The 20,882-nt window shown below is 42.8% G+C and overlaps 1 protein-coding gene across 1 annotated transcript in view; it reads left to right on the top strand.

Moving 5' to 3' along the window:
• The first annotated feature begins 1,185 nt into the window (after positions 1 to 1,185).
• LOC102056467 (amine oxidase [flavin-containing] A) overlaps positions 1,186 to 20,882 on the top strand; it is a 37,723-nt gene continuing 18,026 nt past the window's right edge. The window contains exons 1-3 of the mRNA XM_055701413.1: positions 1,186 to 1,342; positions 12,726 to 12,820; positions 14,083 to 14,220. Of these exons, the coding sequence (XP_055557388.1) occupies positions 1,297 to 1,342; positions 12,726 to 12,820; positions 14,083 to 14,220 (279 nt within the window). The 5' untranslated portion in view covers positions 1,186 to 1,296. The remainder of the gene's footprint in view (positions 1,343 to 12,725; positions 12,821 to 14,082; positions 14,221 to 20,882) is intronic.

Genomic DNA, 20,882 nt, shown 5'->3' with positions numbered 1-20,882 from the left:
CCATCCTTCTTATAAGCCCCCTTTAAGTACTGAAAGGCTGCAATAAGATGTCCCCAGAGCCTTCACCTTTCCAGGCTGAACAACCCCAACTCTCTCAGCCTGTCCTCATAGGAGAGGTGCTCCAGTCCTCTGATAATCACTGCACTTGATGATCTTAAAGTTTTCCAACCTAAATGATTCTATGATAATTTTTATGGCTCTCCCCTGAACCCACTTCGACAGGTCCATGTCTTGCTTATTTGGCACAATTAGCACAAATGAAAAGTCTTAATTTTTCCCACTGTAAGAGAGCCAAGGCATTTCCAAGGACACTGAGTGTGTATTATTGCACTCTCATTGAGTTCTTTGGTCCTACCCAGGTATGGCATATGATTGCAGAACTGGGCAACTCTCAGAACTTGTATCAATATTTACACGAAGTAGCATTAGGTTTTTCTGTAATAGTGTGAATCGTAAAGGTCTTCTGTGCTTACTTGGAAGGGGATGGACAGGCTCTCTGTTTTTTCTACTTAGCTTCACAAAGGTGACATTTACACTTTGGCAATAAAAATTGTATGAGCTGTAAAATGCATGAAAAAATCACAACCGCCATGTATTTCAGAGCAGTAATAGCAGCTAAGTACAAACAAAATTGGTATTTTGGCAAGCAGTTATTATCCCAGGCATCATCTTTGGGAAGCTACTTTCATGCAAAGGTTAACCCTTCATTCCCTGGCTCACTGACCAAGTGCAGTTTGATCCTAGTCCAAGGTGAGGCTTGTATACTGCTGCAACCTGTGACACTCCAGCTCCACCGCTCTCCTCCCACACTCGGTGCTAGCAGACTTGCTAAATAATAGCAAATAAAAAGGGGTTGGTGAGCGCAGGCTGGTAGAGCTGCTGCATCCTGCAACCGGCACGCTGTCGCCTCTGTGCCCCCAGCCCTTCCGTCGCACCGGGGACGGGCTGGTGCAAATCCGAGCCGGCACCGAGCCGGGCCCAGGCCAAACGCGCGCTCGGAAGCAGCGTCTGGCGGCGCTTTGTCCCGAGCGGCCCCCGCCGCCCTCCTGCTCCGCCGCGGCCTCGCACCGCCCCGTCGGGCCGCCCCGGGCGTGGGCGGAGGGTCGGGGGCGTGGCGAAGCGAGGCCCCGCCCCCCTCAGAGCGTCCATTGGTGGAGGTGGTGTGGGGTCCCGCCCAGGGGCGGGCCCGGGGCGGGTGGGACGGCGCGGGACGGCGCTGTCCGCCCGTCAGAACCGGGTGGGGGCCGCCGCCGCCGGCACCGGAGGGGGAGAGCGGACGGGACGGGGGGCAGCGACATGGCTGAGAAATACGATGTGGTCGTGGTCGGAGGCGGCATCTCAGGTGGGTCCGGTAGCGGCGCGGCCACCGCGCAGCCGCCGGCCTTCGCCGGGGCATCACCGCAGAGCGGTCCCAGAGCCTGTCCCGCGCTGCGGGGGGCGGCGGGGCCGGGGCGCGCCCGGCTGGGCAGCGCGGGGCCTGGCGCGGCGGGGCCGGCGGCGGCTTGTCCCCGCGGCTGGCCTTGAGGCTCGGGCGGTGGTTCACGAGAGCGCCAGGTCTGCAGGGGCAGCAGACTTGGGGGAAAAACCGGGGGAAGTTATCCGGGTCGGCGGTTTGGGGCGTTTTTGCTGGTGCTGGCGCGGTTTGTGCGGCCGGCCCGTCTGGGGGCTGCGGGAGCACTGGCGGTGTGAGCCCGCAGGTGCTGGAGAGTGCAGGGGTACAGCCTGGGATCTTTGCATCCCAATAAAGACAGGGTTTTGAAGTTCTGGTTTCTTTAGGTTGGCCTTGCAATTGTATTCTTTTGATAAATACTGCAGAAACGTATCTGGAAATAATCTGGAAAAACAGGTTAAATCTTCTTACTATGAGAAGAGCTGTACTACAGCCAGCCAGATGCCCCCAGTGCGATGGACTTATCACACCTTACTAGGAAATACTTCCCCAAATACTCTTCAGATCTACTTTAACACTAGCAAGTGCACTGTGGCCTCTGGTCCTCATGCTTAGAAAAGAGAAGTAATGATTCTTATGGCACCTGATGGTACCTAAGGTGAGAACGTTGCAATGTCAGAGGAAATCTGTATTTGGTTTGTTTATCAGATAAATTCTGTGCTAACAGCTCTGGCCAGGTTTCAGTTTTCAGGGATTCTTTACTTCGCTGGTGATTCAGAAAAGGCGAGTTACGTGACCGATTGACTTCAGTGATACTACAACCAATATTGCTATAGGTAAAACTAGCTTTTATTAAAATTAAGAAGGAATCAGAGTTTCCTTTCTTTAATCTGCAGTGAATGAATGCACAAAACAGCAAATTGTTTACTTAATTACATTATTTTATTTGCTAAAACAACAGGAATTGTTTAAATAATTATTTGTGACAATGTAATTATGTAAATAATCTGTAGTATCACTGAACAGAAGGAAGGAGTTTGAACCTAGTTTTGCTTGCTTTTTAGTTTTACCACATGCCTGGGTATTTTCCTGCTAGCACAAGTCATTTGGTCTTCATTCTTAACGTTCCTGTAATGCACGGAACGTCCTTAGGGAATTACCACCTGTACTGTGTGCAGCTGATGGTGATGTGATCCTAATATGTTTTTTAGGGCTCTGAAAGGCTCTTCTTCCCTTGAAGGTACTTTGCTTCTCTGGCTTTCCAACCTGTAGAAGTGTTTTGGAAAACGCATCAAGCATTTCTAAGTGGTAGCCTCACTAGTACAAGAATCGGTAAGTTACTTCAGAACACTTAGGCCTTGGACTAAAGCCTGGTGTGGAGGCTGAAATGGAGCCAAGCAGGAAACTTCAAGGCGTTACAGTCCCTGAAAATTTGTCAGTGGCATTAGGAAGACAAATAAACATGTCACAGCACTCTTGGGGTACAGGAATGTTTTTCTTGCCAATGGAAACCTTTACGTCAGTGACATAGAAATTGGTGTTTGCCTGTTATGAATTAGAACAGGCATCATTTTAAGAAAGCAGCCTTAGAAAAACTGACAATAAATGCCTTACTTCCTAATTAATCCATCTTTAACATACAGTACCGTTCATAGCTGGACACTCTAATTCCTATGAGCTCCTGGTTTGTTTTGCTTTTCACACAGCTTCTCTGTGGCTGCTGTTCCTGTACCAATATACCTACACTCAGTTCTGTAAGAGGTTAGACAGTGCTGCTTTCTGGTCTTAAAAAAGTAATCTGTATCTAGAATTTTTCTTCTAGTGAGATAAATAGTAAGACATGCTCCAGTATGGACAGGGTTTCCCTCAACATCTCTATGACACCAGTCTTGACTTGCTGCTGCTTCTTCTCTGAAGATACATTTGCAGTTGCCTCATCTGGTAAGGTCCTCACTCCTCCTACTGTATTTGAAATGCTCACTACAGAATGCTTGCAAGAAAGGATAGGAAACTAGTTCTTTACCAGTAATACATGAAATGTGTGTCAGGTATAAGCAAGGTGCGTATTACGTAGTGTGAGCTTCACAGCAGTGAGATTGTGGCTTTTAAAAATATTTGTACAATATTTGCAAAATGAAGCTCACGTCCTGACTGGCATCTCTGGAGTTATCTGTTCCTCAAAGTGAAGCGTGGTATTGAGAGTCAGTTTCTGTACAATCTAACACACTCTTCTTATCTGTGCTCCTGGCCTCTGCCTGCACATGGCTGTACGTGGTCATTCACAGGGACACAGAATCAACCCTGCCTGTAGGAAGCTGCAGTCTAGGGACGGAGGGAGATTCTGCAAAGAGTGCTTCACAGTGGGGAAGCTCTTGGAAGAGCAGCTCTGCTCTGGTGGCCTCAATCACTGAGATTTTCTTGCTGTACCCCATAGAATCGTGTTCAAACTGTCCAGATTGCATCAGCAAGTACATTTAAGCCCCCACAGAAAGAGCAAGCAGAGCCGGGGCTAGATTCCTCATTTTCACATGGGCATGTACGTTAAACATGTGAATCATGGCCTGGAAAGGCCCCAGGCACAAGTTTGTATCATTCTTAATGGATAATGCCCCCTGTAATACAGTTAATATTAATTATAACATTTTCTACTTGAGCATATTAAACAAAATGATGCCTGAAGTTAAATACTTTCCCCATACCCAGAGGGAGTTCTTATTTATATCCCTGGAGTAATGCTCCCATTTTCTATTTATAGAGTTTTCTACAGAACTGAAGAGGGTGTTCTAGGTTGAATTGATTTTGAACTTTTGCTTGTGCATTTTGGTTTAGGCTATGTAATTCCCTCACTTGTTAAACACAGCAAGCTGACAGCACATAATCTGCCATGGATGCATGTCTGATTAATCGGCAGGTTTGTAACTCTGACATCCCATCAGAGTGTCCTCTGCTGCCTGGGTCAAGGGCAACACTAGCTGAGGACTAGGAGATGTCATCTTCTGTGTGGACTAACTACTACTGTATTGATGGCATGCAAAAGTTGTCCCTTTTATGCAGCAAGTCACTGCCATACCTCTCCTGACACGCTGTCCCCATCCCAGCTCCATTAACTGCTGTGCATACTAAGGCCATAGTTACAAGGAGATTCAGGTTTTGGTTCCATAGCCCTAGGATGCAGCCTGCACAGGTGCTCTGAGATACAAAGAGGTCCAGGATGCTCAGTCCTCATTCCTTGAGGACTGCTCGATAATGACTGGGCAGCTTTAAGTGCTCTGAGAGTTTTGATAGAAACCTCAGATATTTGAGCTTTTCAGATCTAGAAGATGGCTGCTGCCTATGTGTGACCTGTAGTCCCTCAAAACTTTCTTAACTGACCTTATTGGGACATATTTTCACAACGATAACAAAATGTGCTATGTTGACTCAAAGGCTGCCTCCTTGCCAGATTTCAAGGGGCTGCTAAAACTTCCAAAATAGGAATAAAAAAAAAAAGCCAGGAGTTTTCAAAATTGAAGAATGTTTGTTTCCTAGAGGCCAGCCAGTTGTGACCAAGATTTCCCAGCAACAAAAAATCAGCCTGCAAACCACACCCTGAAAATTCAAGCTTAAATAGTTCATAAATTGGCAAAAAAAGAGCATAAGCAAGATAACCCAAATTTTTTCAGCAGGAAGTTTGGGGTATTTTCATGTGCAAGCCTCATCTTACTTACATGTGATGTTTGGGCACTGGAAGCCAAGTTTATCAAAAGAAAGTATGGAGAATTGAGATTGTTTGTTTACGTAATGCAGACATTTTTGTCTACATGGTGCATAAGATACGGATAAATATGTCCAGAAGCAGGCAAGTCCAAGAAAACTTGTACACAAATATCTTTTGGAGGAAATTTCAACACATCGTGTTACAAGCACAAAGCACAAGGGAAAAACAACACAGCCATAACTGAAACTTACACAGAAGATTATAATTCTTTGATGTGGATAGTTCCAGATAGTTCTCCTCTTCTTTCACATAAAACCCACATTTGTTCTTACCTAGAAACAAGGAGATCTCGTGGCTCAACAAAACAGACACTTTGATTTGCTAGCCACGTGCAGGAAACAGCACTGTTTTCTGTTGCACTTACGAAGGAGTCCAAGGGCCACAAACTGCAGAAGCTGGGATGTAAAAATAGTAGTAATTAGTCTTTATATTGAAATAAAACATACGATACACTATCAAGGCTTTTTTTTTTTTTTTTCCTCTGCATGGAAGAGCATGTTGGCATTTCCTGCTCCACAGTGTGTGATTGGTAACCTTACCCCTTGAGCTACCTACGCATTGACTGTGGTCTCTGAGTGAAAGACTGAATGATGAGGAAATGCAGATTTTCCTTGCTTGCTATAATGGCAGCACAACTTACGTTGTATACTGCTCTGTTTGTTTTGACAGCATGCCAAGCTGCTGGTGGGTGGTAGTGTCAGATAAACTGTCAAATACACAGTTACTCATAGAAGATACAATCAGTCCCACCTGTGTAAAGCTGGAGTCATTTTCAGTAGATTTTTTTTTCAACTGATACTTCTAAATTTACCCAGAATTTGAACTATGGGAATGCAACAGCTGGTTCCTAAAATGTGTCCTGTGTTTTACATCTGCTCTGTGCTGCACCCCAGCTATCCCATTTCTTCCCACTTTCTTTCTGGATCCAACAGGGAAGCTGATAATCCGTGATATTTTCACTTAGTACCAGAAATTCCTAAAGATCATTTTTTGGCATGCAGAAATAAACAGCAATATTTCATAGAGCTCTCCGTTCCCCATGTACTGATAGCAATCTGTCACAATGAGAAAAAATTGGCATCAGGAACAGGACTATCAGAATGCCCTCACATAAAGTGTAATGGTTATTTTATACAATACTTGCAAATAAGCAGAAACACAGTTTTCCATTTACCTCCTTCATAATATGTTCTAATGTTTTGGTGCTAAAGATGCAAAACTTTATGATGTGGGGCATGAGTTTTAAGACACTCCTTTGTGTTATGCTTACTGCTAGATATTCAGTTTTGGCCAAAATATGATTGTGACATGTTCGTTACATAACCAGATGTAGAAATATTGTTATTTTTTTCATCTTTCAATAGTTTTCATGTGTTTTTTTATGGTAAATGCATGATTTATAAACGTTGTCTAACCCAGGGGCTAAGCTAAGTAGTCACAGCTGGTTCTGCTCCTGAATGAAGAATATGTGAGATTTGTTTCTGGCAAAAACACCAACACGAGTCATAGGTTAGGAAATTTAGAGCTCCTAAGAGAGCACTGTAAATCTATGGTTTGTCCTTGAGGAGCAGATTTTGCATCATGCCTCAGGTTTAGGTGAAAGGTGTTGAAAGGTAGGAAAGAGTATGCCTGTTAGCTGGGTAACACCTGAAGTCTTAAGAGCACAAGAAATAGCCAGGTAGTTAGGACAATCTCTAAATATCCTAGCATAACAAAAATGGGCATGGGACAGGCATCATGTGTTTCCTGGGAACACCAGTGCTGATGTTCATGATATTTGTGGCAATGACATTGATCAGAGTTTAGCAGCAACATTTTTTCACGTACTTATTCAGTGGAAGATCACCATTTAGCTAACAGGAATCTATTCTGCATTCTGACCCAAACGATTATCTGTAGTTAGAAAATGTGTGCAATTACCTTAGATGTTTGTGTTAACTAGATGGTACCAAACCATTGTTATCTTAACTGGTGCTACACATTTTAATATGTAAGGAGAAGGATGCTGCTGAATTTCTAACCCCATGCTTATACCAATTACCTTTTTTCTGCCTTTGTTTTTGGGGGATGGTGTTATTCTGGGGAAGAGATGTTCACTGCAATGGGGTTTGGACTTGAAAATTCCAGTGGGTGTGTATGGAGGAGTGGATTCATCCTGAATACAATTCCCTGTTCCTGCCCACTCTGTTTCTCTTAACACGGTCTGTGAGAACTGTCTTTGTACCCTTCAGAACAAGACTTGCATCTGTTGAAAGTGTTTAGACAGTAGTACCATTGAAACCGGTCAGAATGACTTGATCTCAATTGGACAATGTGGTCTGTAATAGAAAATATTTGTCCTCTTTTGGTTGAAATCTTTGCTGAATCAACTGGATTATTCTTGCTAGAGATGAAAAAAGACCTGATGAAAAAGAAATGTAAAACATTTTCCTGAAAATAACAAAATAAATAAATGCAACCTTATCCCCAGTGTCAAGTAATCTACACCAAGGATTTTGAAAGAACATATGCAAAGATAAAATACAATCTTTGACAAACAGGAAGTTAGTGATGTTATGGTAGTAGGCAACGCTGAATAAGAATTGAATGTAGACTTGTGATCCACACTGTGTATTCTTGCTGTTTTGTGCAAATGTAAGGGGCTGTAATTTAATTAATACTTTTTTCTATTTTCAGTGACTATGTAAAATATTAAAATCCTTAGTCTGTGAATGAAAGCAGCTCTTTCATTCTCATCCTTCTTTAAGTTGTTGCCCATTAGTGATTTCTCTGGTCAGTCTGATATAACTGAGTGCTTTTAAGCTATATTTTTAAATTTATTTAAATATCATGGTGTGCACAAAAAATCCAATGAAAAGAAAACCAGGAAGGAGGGAGAAGAAGAAGGAGGTGAGGAAGGGAGATCTTACCCTGTGGTTATGGCAGAAATGTTTTGCATCTCTTAATGACAGGTTAGTGTTTACTTGTCAAAGAAACTTCTAAGCTGAATAATGAAGGCTGATTCTATGTGTGCCATTGCCAGATTTAATTACTCGATTTTGTTTGCAAAAAGTTAAGTTTTCCATCAGTGAAAGAGTAAAAATAATCACAGCATTAGCAAGCTGTTACAATGAGGATATATTGGCAATTGTCTTACTTTACTGATGTACATTGGAATAATGAGCAAAAAAAATGTAAAATTATTCTCCTGCCTAAGTTCTGAAAAATGGAAAGATTTTCCATAAATATTTTTTCTGTATGTTGCTCAATTAAAGCCTGCTAGAACACTACAGTAATGGATTAGTCATCTTTCACAAGATGTAATTATCCCATGCCATGTACTGTAGGTTGGCTTAACAAGGATTTATGAAGGTACGTTGTATTAAGTTGGTTTTGGTAAACTTTCAACCTGATAGTGGATCTATAAAAGGCAAAGAAACTTGTCAGAGAAGCTAGCAAGTAGGCAAACAATGCATATAGAAAACCAGCAGTTACCTTTTCAGTAGTAACAGGTAACTTTCTCTGCTGTTGTTTCGGTATTCTCAGTATGGCACATACATAGTGGCCTCAGTTTGAAAGGTTAATGGTTTCATACTGTCATCGCTCCCCTTCGTGCCCTTGCATGTTTTGGAGATGCTCAGCATGCACCAGCTAAGAAGTGCTGTCTCTTGGAAAGATGCTGGTGGTTTTTGCTTCTGATCATGGTGTTTCAGTGGATCTGTTTGATGTGGATTTACAGAGCCTCGATTTTGAAAAGTAGAATTACTATACTGTCACTACAGAATTACTATCGCATTTCTAGTAAAGTAACTTTTTAAAAACTCCCACCATTTGTGCTACAGACCTCTTACCTGTTCATATGCCTTGTACTAACACTGGTATTGAGGCAACTTGGAATTCTTGTAAATGCTTCCCTGAAAAATATGGAAACATTCCCACATTATGGGGCTCAGCTGGGAATCAAGCTGAGGTCTCCTGAGTCCCAATCTTGTGTACTACTTCTAGAGCTGAACCTTTCTGTCTTGTGAGGTAGAGCCATGTTTTGTTGTCTTTACCATCAGGCTACATGCAAAAATCAGTATCTCTATGTTTCAGCCATGGTGTATGTCTTGTAGTCTGCAGATTGGCATAAATTCATCTTAATTTCTTTCTTTTTTTGTTTTGTTTTGTTTTTTTTAAACTGTGTATCCAGTGTTTTGATGCACTTGAAACTGCTTTGCTTGATAGGATTATGACAATTTTCTGAAATGAAAGCAGCGGCAGTACATTCTGTGGCAGCAGCAATTCCAAGTCCTTAATAGCACTGCAAAATCAATAGGAGTAGAGCTTTCCTGCATGGCATCTTCACATAGGGGGAGCTTGTTGTGAGATTGCCATAGAAACCCTTCTGGAAGATGTATAAGTCATCTTGCCTTGTTTATTCTCATCTAATAACAAGTGAATTTCTGCAGCCAGATACTTGAAATGAGGCATGGTTTTGGAAGGCTCCTTTCATCTCTCTGAGGCAAGAAATATATTTCTAATTCATAGGATTAGAGCGGTATTGGGAAGGAGTGCGGCCAGTGATTTGGGCTGCTTGGCAGCTTTCCCCCTCGGCTGCGCTGGGAGGAGATGGAGGCGGCCATGGGGCACCGCAGCGGCCTGGGCTGTGACAGGTGTGTCTGTGCTGCAGTCGTACAGCCGTTCAGGTCTGTTTTAAAATACCTGAGTCTTGGCTGTGGCCCGAGCGGTCACAGCCCAGGGCTCGGTTTGGCCCGGTACAGCACGCTTGCAGGACACCGTGGATATCCGCAATATCCCAGGACTCTGTGGCTGGGGTCAGAGCCCACGCATGGCGGAGGGCCATGGCTCTAGAGCAGCGCTGGTGTTGTGGGAGGCCCTTGTGGTGTGAAGGTCCTGCCCTCTCCCTTGATGGCTCTGGGAAGATGTGGGATGTCCTCTGGGGAAGTGGCAGAGATGCCGGAGAGGAGGTGAGAGGCTCTGCAGCCTGAGGGAGGCTGAGAAGGCAGAGGTGGGGCAAGGAGCTGGGAAGGAGAAGGCCTGGTTCCTTCCTTCTCTCATTCTCAGCCCGTCAATCAAACAGAAATAAATGGTCATTCTCTGATGTCCAGTCCTGTAGAGGGTACTGAGACAGCAACAAAAGTCTTGATAATTCAAGTTATGGAAAAGGTAAAGGGAAAATGTGCAATCTATTTGGAGGTTAATTGTGTGTCAAAAGCATGCAGGCTCCATGACCTGTGGGGTGAAGACGTGCCTGTGGAAACACGTCTATTTGGTGCACTTTGGTCACACCAGAATGGAGCTGAAGAGTTGGGTGCAATAGACAACTACATTGAGATACCTCATGTGTGGGTGTTGTTGCTAGTCCTCCATTTTGAAAGCAAACTCTTTCCGTGCTTTAAACAAATAAATTTGTAGTAACAATCTTTAATCAACATATTTTTGCATTGTTTGTATTTCTGAGTCAGGCTCTCCCAGCTGCCAGTAAGCCATCGCTGTCCCAATGTATCTCTTACCCTTTCCCAGCCTGTGTAGCTCCAAAGCCTGTTCCTGGTTTTTTTGGATCCGTGTCTTAAGGTGACACTCGGGTTAACAATAATGAAACTGAAGCCTGTAAGGCTGGAGTGCAAGAAGTACAGTTTAACAAGTAAACAGGCTAGAGAACCTCAGTCATATTTACCACGTGTTCTTCATCCCTTAGCAGTCCTTCTTCATTTGGATATGGGATATAATTAACCTATAAACAAGTAGTAAGCTTAACTTCCAACCCAGTCCAGTGCAACCATTATTCTTCCTAAACAGCTGTGGTGTGAATATAGCTATCATATACAGCATGAAGTGATGGTTTTACGCACTGAAGGTTTGCATACAATGTTTTTTTCATACCAAGGCAAGATTTTTTGCTGCTTCTTGTTCTATAGAGCAACGCAGAATGTGCTGTGCATTTTTTCAATACTTGTATATCTACAGTAAACTTTCTTACAAAAGAATTTCCCACTTGTGCCCGAGTGATATTTATGCAGAATAGAGAAATTGAACCTTTTATTATCTATATGTAGGAAATTCACTTTTTTTCCTGACAAAACCCACTGTATATTTTGAAAAATCTTTTTTCCACATGTGAAAAATATAAATACTTGTAAGAAAATACTGCAGTTTGTGTTTCCAGTTATAGGCTTGTGTCTTCTATGTTTATGTTGAGGAAGAAGGGAACGCCATCACCGAAAGGATTAAAGCATTAGCTATTAGAAGCCTGTAAAATACTCTCTATAGACTTTCATGCAGGAAAAAAAATGATCAAAAACTACTGAAAGAAGTCGGGTTGATTTATCAGATGTTCACTCCACTGACAAATGGCTTGCATTTTTAAAAATTCGTTTATTAAATTGACAGAATTAAGTATACTTCTGCTCTAGCAGCAATCTAGAGAATATAGTGTAAGGACATAGTTATTTTTAGAGGAGTATGGAAATTGTATATATAACTTTTGTCAATGTAAGTAATTTGAACTTCCTCAGTTCTGGTTTCCAGTGAATGTTGTTCCGCTTCCCCATTAAAAGATTATGCACACAGAAGTTTATGGGCAATTCTGTATTGTCCTCAGAATAAATGAGTACACTTGATGCTGCCCAGAATGATTCCTCTCCTCTGGTCTTTTCAGACCAGACATGCATTCTTTGTAGGCTCATGAACAGTTGTTTTTAATCACATTTCGAGGTAGTATAATAAACATGAATATAATATTATTATTCCTTACTGCAGGGTATCTTGGAAGTTCTGATCAATAAGGCTGGCTTTTGTATACTCAAGGAGGGGAAACAATGCCAAAGAAACAATGCTTCAGTACCAAATTGGCCTGCAGGCCAATGAGATAATCTGATTTCAAAAACTCTTGATTGCTTTTTACATTTTCAGCTCGCATTTGTCAGAAGCAAAGAGGACTCCTGTCCTGTTGAATTTTCAGTTGTCTCTAGTGCCTCCATCACAAAGTCCCATAATTAGATGATTTTTTCTGAGACCATAATTCCTTTTATAGAGTATCTTCATACCGCCTGTTTGATTGCCATGGTCAGACTCCATTGCTTGAAATGAATCTTGACAGTGTAGCGGCTTTACTTTCTGCATGTGAATGAGGACAATGGATAGCAATAGAGTCGAGAGTTGACGAGTGAGAGAAGTTGGAAGCCTACCTTGCTAGAACATGCCTATTTAGTTTAATATTATCTCTATCACTTCAGCGCTGCAAGCCCCACAAGCTGGGTTCTGCCTTTCTATGGACTGCACAAACGAAGAGTAAGACGCGTGTCCCTTAATAACTGAGATTTTAAATTGCCAGTTGAAGTTTTTAAAATGCCAAAATGCTAACCTGAAGGAGGAAACGTCAGTCTGTGAATGCTATTTATAGAGATGATTATAACATGCAACTCAGCAGCAGCCACGATTTCTGTGGTAAGACACCACGAAAAGTTTTTGACTTCTCTCAGGAATTTTTGAAAACAGTATTGAAATCTCTGATTTTGAAGCTTTGGTTGAGGTTTTGACCATTAACGTGGCTGATTGTTATCACTTGCTTTAAAGCACTTTCTGTTCTAATGGTAGGTTTGTCGGCCGCCAAATTGCTCTCTGAGTCTGGGGTCAGTGTGGTGGTTCTTGAGGCCCGGAACAGAGTTGGAGGAAGGACATTCACTGTCAGGGTAAGTTCTACATGAGATGCTGGACTCTCACTTGTGCTGGTCTACAATGTGGCAAATACCACTCCTAACTTCAAGAAGGGTAAGGAGGACCCTACCCTTTGTCCACGGCAGGATCTACTCTGCCTTCAGCATTCCAGAGGGAAATTATCATCTGAAACCATGAGTATCAAAGCATTTCTCCTCATTCCCATCTCACTTTGCATACTGTAGCAGGTATGATAACTAAGAGCCTATAAGAAGCAGCCTGAGCAGGGCCAGACATCACTACAGCTCAGACATACATTTTAACACAGCTTAAAATTATCTGAAATAACACTCCTGCTTCTCAAAATGGACCTCGTCTTGATTGCCATTAAAAAGAAACTGAAAGAAATGATGAGTCACCTGTGGCGCAGGGTAATGTAATACAGACATCACCTTGGCTTCCCACCCTGGAAGTAAGAGAGGTTTAAATTATGTCAGATGCCATTGCTGGGGAACCACAGATAAACAGTAGTGTTTCAGCAGAAATCATTGTGTGTGAAACATGAAGCATAAACACCATCCTTCTGTGATAGTGAGAATGCCTAGTTTAAAATGCTCACCATAAACAGTGTTAAAAAGAGTTACTGTCTTGGGAAATGAGCCTGCTTGTAATAGTATGCTCCCCTGAAAATTTTTGCTTTCTTCCTGCTTCCCAAGTGAGAGCGATGCTGGTCTGAGGGGTGTGTGGAGCACCTTTGGAAGCAAGCATGGCTGGGGGCTGCTAACCAGGGCACACCGAGCTAGAGCCAAGGTGTGCCATGCTGGAAAGGAGATTACCCTCCTTGAGTACTGCAGTGCAGTGCTCAGCATCTACAGCATTAAGTCTAGGCAGATATCTACAGAAAGAAAACAAGCCTTGGTGCTGGAGGTGAATTCAACTTAGAAATGTTTTTGCAATGACAAGAAAAGAAACATGAATTCTGAAAAAGCGTGGTTAGACTTAACCAGAGTATTGGTTTGGTTGGATATTTCACCGTATTTTCATGTCTTTTGTGAGACTAAAAAATCAGTACTGAAAATTAGTGAAATTTAAGCAAGAGTTAAACTCAATTGCGTACATGTGCATGGCAGAGTGAAGGCACTGAGTGATCTCTGTGTGTCATGACAGAGCTCAATACTGCCTGCTTTTAAGTCAATTGCAGTGCTAGTCAGTATGGAATAATTTTTTCTACTTCTAGATGCGTGTATTGAGGAGCTTCCTGCACAGCTTCTGATTCCTGTATTCTTTCTTTTGACAGAACAATCAGGTTAATTACGTAGATGTGGGTGGATCATATGTGGGACCTACCCAAAACCGGATTCTCCGACTGGCAAAAGAACTGGGTGTTGAGACCTATAAAGTGAATGTCGAAGGCGATATGATCCATTATAAGGGGGTAAGTACTGCATGTTTCATGTTGAGATACCTAAAGGTATCACTGAGCTTTGGAAATTACTGACAGTCATTGAGTTTCATTTGAAGCTCACTTTCAGTAATCCAGTCAGCACCTGCTTGAAGTGTTGTTATTCTGTTTTAACTTACTGGGAGTGGGATCAATGGTTCTCATTTTCTTTTGAAAAGTGTTCAGAAAATAGGACTGACAGCCCTTAAAAAATTTGGAATACATTTGGCACCTGATTATTTTTGAACATATCCTCTAAAGAATTTTTTCCTGAAATTCAGTAAATACTTGTTTGGAAATAAAAGCCAAATTTAATTAAGAAAGAATTAATAATACTGTTGGATACTATTGAATGATGACACCGGACAACAGTATCATGGGACTAGTCTGGGAATAGTATAATGTATTTACCCCACTTACATAACTGGATTCACATGAGATCCCTCCCAATAACGTAGCATGGGATTACTTACAAATGGATCTCTGGAAGCTGGGTGTTTAATTTGAGACTCGCTGAGATTCCCTCACTAGCTAATGGTGAGAAACAAGCCCCTCCCAAAGCTTGCTGTAAGCTTCATGTCTGAGATGTGTCTGGGGCAGCGGGAGTCCCAGTGGCCCCTCTTTGAGTAGGTACTGGTGTAGCTAAAGTGAACTAGAATTGAACCTGTCTTCAGAGCAGATATCCAGCCCTTGTCTTAGATCTTTAGCCCATGACTTCTTATTCAAGTCCTAGTCAGGACCTACTGCCAAAACCAGTGCAGAGGAAGAGTGGTAGGAAGAGGGACAAAGGCCTAAGATTCATAGGTATGGGGTACAATCTCATATCTATCTCCATAACTCACAACCTACTTTCTTTCCAAAGATCACTGCTTCTTAATCTTTTTAATACTCCTTAGTTTTGGTACTCCCCAGACTCTGGCACAACAAGGCTTGAAGCCTGTGTGAGTCAGAGTTGGCATACTTGATAGAGGCAAGGCTATGTGATGGATCTGGTTTCATTTCTGTTATCTTCCCAGGTTTTCTTCCAAGAATTGGAGCAATGTGTTCACATTGCAAAGTTTTATCATTGGGTTCTGTAACCTCTCTTTACTGGGCAGATTCATGCCATAGTCATAAAATAGTCACATCTGAAATAATTGCATAGCCACTCCATAATAGTAGAAAAGTTATTTTACACTACCTGGTATAAAACTGGTGTAGTTCTACAGCAAGAGGGCTGGGCTGATTTGTACCAGCTGAGTGTTTGGAGCTCTCTATTTAATTTAAGCTCAGACATGGATCTCTTAGCATCCTAAAAGGCACTGATCTTCGGTATGTTAAATAAAAGGCTCTAATGGGTTACATGAATTTGAGCCCTTAATCCATTTTGACACTGAAACTGCAGCTTTTTTTTGTCCCACATTACATTATGCATGTCCTTGCTAATAAGCATGTAATTTTGTAAGATTTCTTTGAAGTGAAAGCATGTTTCTAAGCAGGAGGCAGCATTACAAGCTGTTCTGCTGGATCACAGGCTATGGATCCATCAATCCTAGGTTTGGCATTGTGGTCCTGCTGAGCTAACCAGGGTCCTCAAGGGAGCCGTAGTTGTTGGACCAGGGTGGCAGTAAAGGGGCTTTAAGATCTCCCAGCATGGACAGACTTAAGCACTGGATAAATAATAATAATGCCTTTCCTCCAGTAGGTCTTATGTCTCCCACATCTTTTTCCCATGAATTGCAGGCTTTTTGTTTTCTTTCCCTAAGGTTTTCCACAGCTGCTTCTCCTTACACTTTCCTTGAGGCATTGTGTAGTCACCATGCCCTTTGTTTTAGGGATCTGTTGTTGGAAGGCTTTCTTGCATCCCACTTCTAGAACAAACCTATTGAAAACCCTCTGTTCAGTCCTGGCTCTTGTCTGGGTTGGTGGGTGCTCGGGGCCCTTAGGGCTTGTACATTTTACCTAACTGCTGCGCACTGTTATTACAGTGTGATGGTGAGCTGGCCAAGTTGGGATTTGTGCTCTCCTGGCTATAGATGTGCCCCTCATATTCAATAAAGATTCTTCAGGAACCTGCACGTTTGTGGTGTTTCCTAAGTGATAGAAAATGTTTTAGCAAAGAGGTGATTTGGTATTAAAGGATCATTGCCCCAGAAATTAAATATTAATCTGAAAGATGGTTGTGTTCAGCTTCTTGGGCTAATATGCTGTCAGCCGTGGGCTAGCTGCTGCCTTTCAAGTTTGAAAAGTATGTCTAAAACTTTTGTCCTTGTGTCTTATCTGCTGTTTCTGTCGGCTGATGGCTGTTGGGGAGCGTGTAGCTGGGGCCAGACAGGAAGGTCTTTTCCCAAGGGCATTTCTCCAAAGTCTGCAACACTGTGTGGTTTTGTCAGAGGCGAGAGGGAAGGGATTTTGAGGAATGACTAGACACAACTTTAGATTTTATTGTGACAGTCCTTTGACTTTATATAATCTCCAGCATCCTCAGATTAACAGATTTTTGGGTTTTTGTTTACCATACTAATCAGTTCAGTTTTGCTCTTTCTGAAGATTTCCAGAATACTGCTTGGATTGAGTTAGGAGAAAGTGAGGAAATGGTTTATCCTAGCAGCAGAAGCAACCAAGGGAAAGTGGAAATCCCCAGAGGGATTTCATGAGCTTCTCTGCTCTGACGGGAATTTTTCCCATATGTCTGTGGAAAAATTCCATGTACTGCAAGCTTTAAAAACCATGTTGCTGCATGTGGGCAGGTTTCCTTTATGGTTACGGTTTATTTGAAAAATCCAAATATGTAACTGTTGTTTATTTTTGCTTGTTCATTCTTTCCCATCAGTTAGCATGGTAACATGGACTGCTTTGATATCAATCAGGAATTTGTATCCTTTCATTGTAAATCTGTACCTTCAAACTGAAGATCCTGTAACCCGGACTTTCTTTCCAGCCAAATTGTTCTGTGGCTACTGTCCCATAATTCATCAAGAATGCTTTAGGATTGAGAAAAGGCAGATGTTCTGGAGAGTACCTTCCCAAAAGAGGTGGATAGCTTTAACTTTTACAGAAGTCCTTGAAGGTCACACTGTGCTCTGTTTTCACCTTCTTTTTAGTAGAAGACCCCAGAAGGTAAAGGCATTAGAGCTTTGGTGTGGTATTAATCTTCTTGTGTAACTGCAGTCCTCTAATATCTGGTAGCAGCACCCAGCTCCAGTATATATACATAACATCATTAAATAAGGACTGATATTGCTTATTTGTTTGCTTATGATTTTCAGAGCAAGGTAACACTTGACAAAAGATGAGTGTTTCTATGCAATGCTTCACATTGGCCATCTAGTCTTTTCTTTCCCTTATCTAGCCTTAAGATTGAGAGGTGAGGGCTCAGCAAGTAAGTCTGTGCAGATTGCTGTAAATCTGCAGTTCAGACACAGGAATTGCAGGCAGTACAAGGCGCTGCAATGCTTGCAAGGCTAGACCTGCTGGAGATCCTGAGTAATGAAGGATGTCCCACCTGAGGGCTCACACCATAGGGAACTGCTGCTCTACCTGTGTGCCCTGTACATGGCCCAAGGGCAATAGCAGTCGCTGCTCTGGGGCACAAGGGATGCCTCTCCCGACATGTAGCTTGTCCACAGCACAGCAGGCAGGAGCTAGACTCACCTTTCTCAAGACTGGCAAAGCTGTCTGCTTCTCTTACACAAACTGGAACTTGGGGTGGTGTCACAGCTGGGGTGGCTGGGGCTTAAATCCTGTAGTTACAGCTACAAGCCACAGGGTAGCCCTGGGCAGGGAAAAGACAGACCTGGCACAGCACATCTCTGCTGCCTTTTTTCTAACCACTGAGGTATGGTGCTTGGGGTTATTGTTTCCTTTGGATTGGTGGGGAGTAGCTAATCTAGGCGGGCAGCAGGACTCAAATCTGAGGTCTGCTGAAAAGTGTTTGACACACCATGAAATGAAAAAAATAATTAGATAAACTCTGTGGGTCAGTCAAGCAGCCTTATGTTAGCATGACAACACAGCCAGTAGGTTATTTGCCTTTCAGTTAAGAAAAGAGTAGTTCTCAAAATAATACACCCAGAATACTATAAGCTTCTTTAAAAATGGAATATTGCAAGACCTTGTGGGTTTGCAGTGAGCTCATCTGTGAAAAATGCAGCCAGAGCTCCTCTGCCTAGTAGGGAGACAAAATTAAAAACAAATTAATAACTTACCAGCCCCAGGTGGCCTAGATTTATTCCCTGCTGTGGAGACACTTGTGCAAGAGAGAGTTGAAAACCTGGTGTGGCTAAAGCTGTTTGGCTCACACTCTCTGGTGGGCAGTGGGAATTTATCTCCTTGAATTTGTTAGAATTGGGCTTTCCTCTGATCAGCTCCCACCTCTTACAGGCCCAGCCCCCCGGCACAAGGGATTAGTGGGTCTGTGAACTATTTCAGGCTCTCTGAATTCAGTCTCCACTTCTTCCAGGTCTGTTAGTACTGTTGTATTTTTCCAGATTTTCCTGCCCTTGGTCTCCAGTCTTACTGAGGCTGGTTTTTTTGCATGCAGAGGAGAGCAACAAGTAATGCAGCTTGAGACTGGTAATCATCAATTGGCATTTCATAGTTCTCAAGGGATAAAATATGTTTTCTCATTGATCTTCCTTGGCCATGCCACTGACCAAGATGTGGAGGTGGTAACATTTTCAGATCAGTAATGAAAAGGGTTTTTTTCAAATAGCAGATAAGTGAGTATCCAATGTGATACATGTCATACCAGTGGCCAAGATTGTGAGATTTTTTGATCAGTCCTCAGCAGTTTGTGTCATGTTGTTCTAGAGCTAGTATAGAGGTGGAAAAGTTGGAGGAAAATATTAGGTAGACAGGCAGTGGGCAAGTTCTCTCACCAATGGCCATATCTGCAGCAATCAGGATAGTTGGGGAGTTTCTCAGCCGGCAGCTGTTGAACACAGTAGAGTTAACGCTGGGTGCTGGAAAAGCTGTTTTGGCACAGACCTTGTCATAGAATTTCTGAGAGAGACTTTCCTTCACCTGTTGTTTCTAGCAATATAAGGAATAGGTTTGGCTGAAAACAAGAGGGGAGGAGCCTTAGAAGTTACTGTTTTGACTTTCTTTCTGAAGAAATGCTTCTTTTTTTGAGTTGAGCCAAGGATAGGAGAGGTGCTTCCAAGTTTCACCACTGAGTACAAGTGCCGTCGCTTATCAAAAAACCTGTTGAAAATGGGTGTCACTGAAGAGTGAAAAACTGGGAAGTTTTTGCTGCTACTCCTGAAAGGCAGGCTTATCTTTTCCTTTTGTCCCCTTGCAGTATTGACGTGATGGAACTGCAGTAATAACTTCACCTGTTGTTGGGTGACCTGACAGCATCGCACCTCACCTCTGCTTAAGGGCGAGATTATGGTGTTGTAAAGCACATAACTTGTGCAAAAGACCCATTGATAGCACCTGCATTCCCAACCAGAATAAAAAGTCTAGCAATGAATGAACTTTGAAGGATCAGTGTTTGATCTTTTTGAAAAACAAAACTCTGTGCAGTAGGAAGAAAATGATAAGCAATATATTACTGCTTTGTATCAGGATTGCCTTGTTTGATACAGCATTGGTTTATGACAGTAAAAGCTGTAGCATGCAGTATATCCCTTTGCATGTGTTTTTTGGTCCTCTTTTCTGTGGGTGAACACACAGTGGCAGCGAGAAGCTGTGCTCAAGGAAAAGGAAGAGGCAGTGTTGTGCAGAGGATTCCCTTGCTGGTAGTTCATAGGAGCATTTTCTCTGCTTCTGCCATGGCAGAAGCATGTTTTGCATACACATGTGCACCTGGAGAAGGCTGGAGCAGCATCTCCAGCCCACCTTCCTCCAACATAACTCTCTAAAACAGAATGAAATGGAGATAAAAGAGAGAGAAAAAAGTATGTGGTACACAAGATTAAGATTACGTACCCAGAAATCCAGAGGTAACCAACCACATCCAGAGTCATTCTGCTGACTTGAAAACGCAGTGTTTGTTGGAATTTTAAAAAAGATCTCAAGATGAACTAAGTGCTGAGTTTGCAACCTTGTGCTTTGCTTGGCCCAGAGCAGAGGTTACAGTGTCTAAGCTGAACAGGAGAGTATGTTTGCACCTGCCCTGACTGAAGATGGTGGGGAGGTACAGCACAGTGGGCCATGGGCCCAGAGGGATGCTGAAGCTGGGGCACCGCTGCAGCCATCCTCTGGGGAGAGAGGGAACAAGTGGTGTTGGCTGTAGCAAGACTTATGTCCCATACCATGTGCCATTGTTTCCTCCACTGTACCTGTCCTGGGGTGACAAAAATTGACCAAAATGTGGGAGTTTGAATTTTTTACTGCTTTTTCAAAGTCTGAAAGCTCACTATGGTCTTGAGTTTCATCCTGCACCTTTCATCTTTGTTACAACCTTTCCACAAAAACGTTCTGATGAATATCAGAAATCCATATGTATTTACAGAGAGAGAGAGAGAGAGTTATCAGTGGGGAAGACTGATAAATTATCTCTCGCCAAGTGTGGGGAAGGCACATGTGGTTCCTGCTTTGCGTCTCCCTGTCCCTGGGTCACCATCTCATGCATTTGCAGCACTGCAGCCTCTCACTTGGTCTGTGACTCCCACCTGCTATGTGTGATGGGCTGGCATGGTATACATGGCACTGAAAAGCATGTTGCGCAC

This window comes from Falco cherrug, chromosome 2 (genome assembly GCF_023634085.1).
Source record: "Falco cherrug isolate bFalChe1 chromosome 2, bFalChe1.pri, whole genome shotgun sequence".
NCBI classification, from domain to species: Eukaryota; Metazoa; Chordata; class Aves; order Falconiformes; family Falconidae; genus Falco; species Falco cherrug.
The sequence above is the reverse complement of the archived record's forward strand: the minus strand, read 5'-3'. Positions and strand labels throughout refer to the sequence as shown.